This window comes from Sinocyclocheilus anshuiensis, unplaced genomic scaffold (assembly GCF_001515605.1).
Source record: "Sinocyclocheilus anshuiensis isolate Anshui unplaced genomic scaffold, SAMN03320099.WGS_v1.1 scaffold36, whole genome shotgun sequence".
Classification (NCBI taxonomy): Eukaryota; Metazoa; Chordata; class Actinopteri; order Cypriniformes; family Cyprinidae; genus Sinocyclocheilus; species Sinocyclocheilus anshuiensis.
Genome location: NW_015554072.1, coordinates 870,974 through 874,417, shown reverse-complemented (window position 1 = coordinate 874,417; position 3,444 = coordinate 870,974). Strand labels below are relative to the sequence as shown.

The window sequence follows — 3,444 nt, the reverse complement described above, 5'->3', positions numbered from 1 at the left end:
GCCTTCGAATTAAATAAATTGCTTTTTAGTTTTTCAGGTAGGTCTAACAGTAGGGTTAAGGGTTAACTTTTTTTTTTTAACTTGGATATAATGTTTAGTCCTAGAAAGCTGTTATTATCAGAACACGTGAGCATAACATAGCGGTTAGCAGATCAATGAATGAGAGGGCAGCGTTACCAGAGTTGCCCATATACCACACTATGTTACAACACAGTAGGGCTATTGCAGACAGAAACAATACTGTACTACATCGATGTTTCCTGTCGGCTCAATTTTTGAGTGGACTTTGCTGTTCCGATTCGCATGAACGGTATATGAGTGGAGCGACTGAGCGGAGCGCACACACGCATAGAGCGGGATAATACGCAGAGCGTCACGCCACGTGAAAGTGAAACCTGAGCGGTGAACTAATTTTCGGCTGCCGAAATTTCGGTGCATCTTTAATTATTGGCGACATCAGAAATGGATATTATATAATAGATGCTTTTTTGAACATTTTAGCAATTTAAAAATATTAAAAAATGATTTTTTACACGGCCCCCTTGCTCTCGACAGACGGCACCCCGGTTGGGAAACACTGGTCTAAATAAACATGTGTCAGTAAACCACTTCTGTGATGGAGAATGCAAATGTAAAAATGGGTTTTCAGTTTGGACTTGAATCTGACTGATTTTGGGACACATCTGAGAGCTTCTTGAAGTAAGTTCCAGCTGCGGGCAGTTTAGTAGCTAAACGCTGTTTCATCATGTTTGAAAAGAACCCTAGGCATTGCACTAAGCTGACCTGAATCGAATGATCTAAGTGGTACATTAGGTTTAAATTCTGCAAGCATATCCATAATGAGTCACCTATAAATAAGTAATAGCACTTAAAAAAAATCTATTTCATGTGTGACTGGAAGCCAGAGTAAAAACCTGACTTCTGGGTTGATCCTGGCCAGCATTCGTGTTGACCTGCACCATCCTGGGCCTCAAATCTGAAATCCCATTAGACATGCCAACATTTCTCTAACAGGAAGCTGACATCGCATGAAGTATCAAGATTTGAACTCTCACCGCTGTTTCCCAGGGTAAGTGGACTGGTCATCCACAGCTCGATCAAACTCTGTGCACACGTCATCCAGCTCCCCGCGGTCCCCAAACGCTCCCCACTCCATGTTCACACACATACGACCCTCATCTCCATCCACCAGCTCAACGTTTGACATCTCCTCCATGTAGCATGTGTTAGTCCCTGTGCCTACAGGATGAAGACAGAAATGCACTGAAGCATGCAGTTCACAAATACAAATACACTCTCTCACACATAAATATCAGGAATGATATCAGATGCTGTACACAAATACATTTACAATGTCCCCGAAAATGATCTAAGATATCAACACTAAACTTAAAAATATAAAATACCAAGATATAAAATATCAAAGAAAGAGGCATTTAATTTGACAAAATAGCAGAAGCACGTGTCTGAATCAAAATACTTCACAAAAATTCATGTGTTATGCTTTAAATGATAAAACAATAAAAACACAACTGAAAATGAAGATAAAAAAAAACTATTTGTGGTAGTCAAACCAGTGTGACTTTGAAGGGAACTGACTTCATACATCCTCTAAAAATCACCTTGACGCCAAGTGCTTAAGGCTAATTGCTCAAAAATGTGAAGAATGTCACATACTACACACAAACAAAGTAGTTTCGCTTTCACAACGAAACACACAGCGTCTTCACGACATGGCTGCAGCGTCAACAAAACTACAGTCAGACTAAAAGTTACGCCTTCTTTCTTTGCGTGAACATTTGGGCGGTGTTATGCAAATCTTCCCACACAGTGATGTAGATATGTTAGAACAAGCCGTTTTAGGTAGGTGTGGCTGACTCTGAACTTTTATAAAGAATATCTCTTTGGATTTGAGACTTTAGTCTTTGCAACTTTACAGATCTTCTTTATGCACCAAGAGCTTGTAACACTCCAAAGAGAAAGGAAAAACTGAAATCGCATCATATGACCCCTTTAATATTTATGTCCTAAATTATTCACTTTAAACTGTTAAATCCTCAAGCTTTTATTTTATAGGAATACTGGTGAAATACTGTAAACTTTTATCCACAGAAATGTTGGAAACTGTGCAAAATAATAAAGTGTGAATAAAGTAAATAAGGTGAACGTAACGCATATTGCATTCCCAAAATGCATGTGAAACTGCAGTTCAATGGAGTTCATGAAAATCAGCATTTACTGTGAACCGACACTGAAAACACTGTAAGCTCTGTAACAGTTCCTCTCTGAAACACGCTGCAAAATAGACTAGTTAGAATAGTTTTTTTTTATTAAATAGCAATGTTTGATTTGATTATCCCACTAAGCTAAACTGCAATTTCAGTTCTATTTCAATTAATTGTGCAGCCACATTTATTTATTTAAATTTTAAATTTGATTTAATTATTTGCTTTTCATCAACTCACACAACCCCTGCAGTTCCCTCAGGAACCCCCATTTGGTAAACCGTGCTCTAATGCAATGACATGCATATTTAAATGAAGACACAGGAATTTAAATACATATTGAGGCAACTAGACAATCACTAATCTTATGAACCATGAAAGTCATCTACACAAACTAATCAGATGCGCGGAGAGGCCAAGAAATCACACTCACCGACAATGAGCCCCACTTCACATTGTGGGTCCTCGTACCCACATGTCATCATTGTGCCCACGGTGTCATTCACCACAGCTACCACATCCAAATCAAAGTCCTTTGAGAAAACAAAAGTAGACAAAGAGAGAGGGATTGCCAGCAAGGCAAAGCAAATGAACCATGACTGCCTTTCAGGACACGATTCATCTGACTGAACATCTACTAATTACATCTTGCCATAAAAGACAGAGTAATTGTGGCTAATAAGTGCAGAAATTGCTTTTGCAGCACTTTAGTGGGCAGTAGTGCTGACCTCACTGCGATGGATGGCGTCTTTCAGCAGCGTGGCCACATCTTCTCCCTCACACCCTGAGGCCTTGAAGCCCTTCGTCCACTTTATCAAGATACCCTGTGAGGCACACATATGGGAATATAGTGGACACAGGACAACACTGATATAAATGGTTCACTGCTTTCATTGCTTCTGTGTTTGTAATTTCAGAAAAATACCCCCAGACATTATCTAAACCTGAGGGACATCATCTTAAAAAAAAATGATTTATAAAAAGAGTAAATAATATCTGTGCCACTTTCTATAATAGGGTACAAATTGATGTCCCATTACATTTTTTTTAAAGCAATATAGGTAGGAACCCCACCATATTCTTTAGAGAGAAAATTATTACATAAACCACTATATTACATTAAATGACCTTAGCATGAAAATTAGTTTGTTTGAAACTACCCTTAAAATAATGATTTTGGCTTCTCACATCAGAGATCTTGATTACTTCCTGCAATCCA

General features: G+C 38.5%; 1 protein-coding gene across 1 annotated transcript in view; it reads right to left on the bottom strand.

Moving 5' to 3' along the window:
• Positions 1-3,444, bottom strand: part of hk2 (hexokinase 2) — a 45,859-nt gene that overhangs the window by 7,289 nt on the left and 35,126 nt on the right. The window contains exons 13-15 of the mRNA XM_016460726.1: positions 2,954-3,049; positions 2,659-2,758; positions 1,056-1,239 (exon numbers count right to left, since the gene is read on the bottom strand). Of these exons, the coding sequence (XP_016316212.1) occupies positions 1,056-1,239; positions 2,659-2,758; positions 2,954-3,049 (380 nt within the window). The remainder of the gene's footprint in view (positions 1-1,055; positions 1,240-2,658; positions 2,759-2,953; positions 3,050-3,444) is intronic.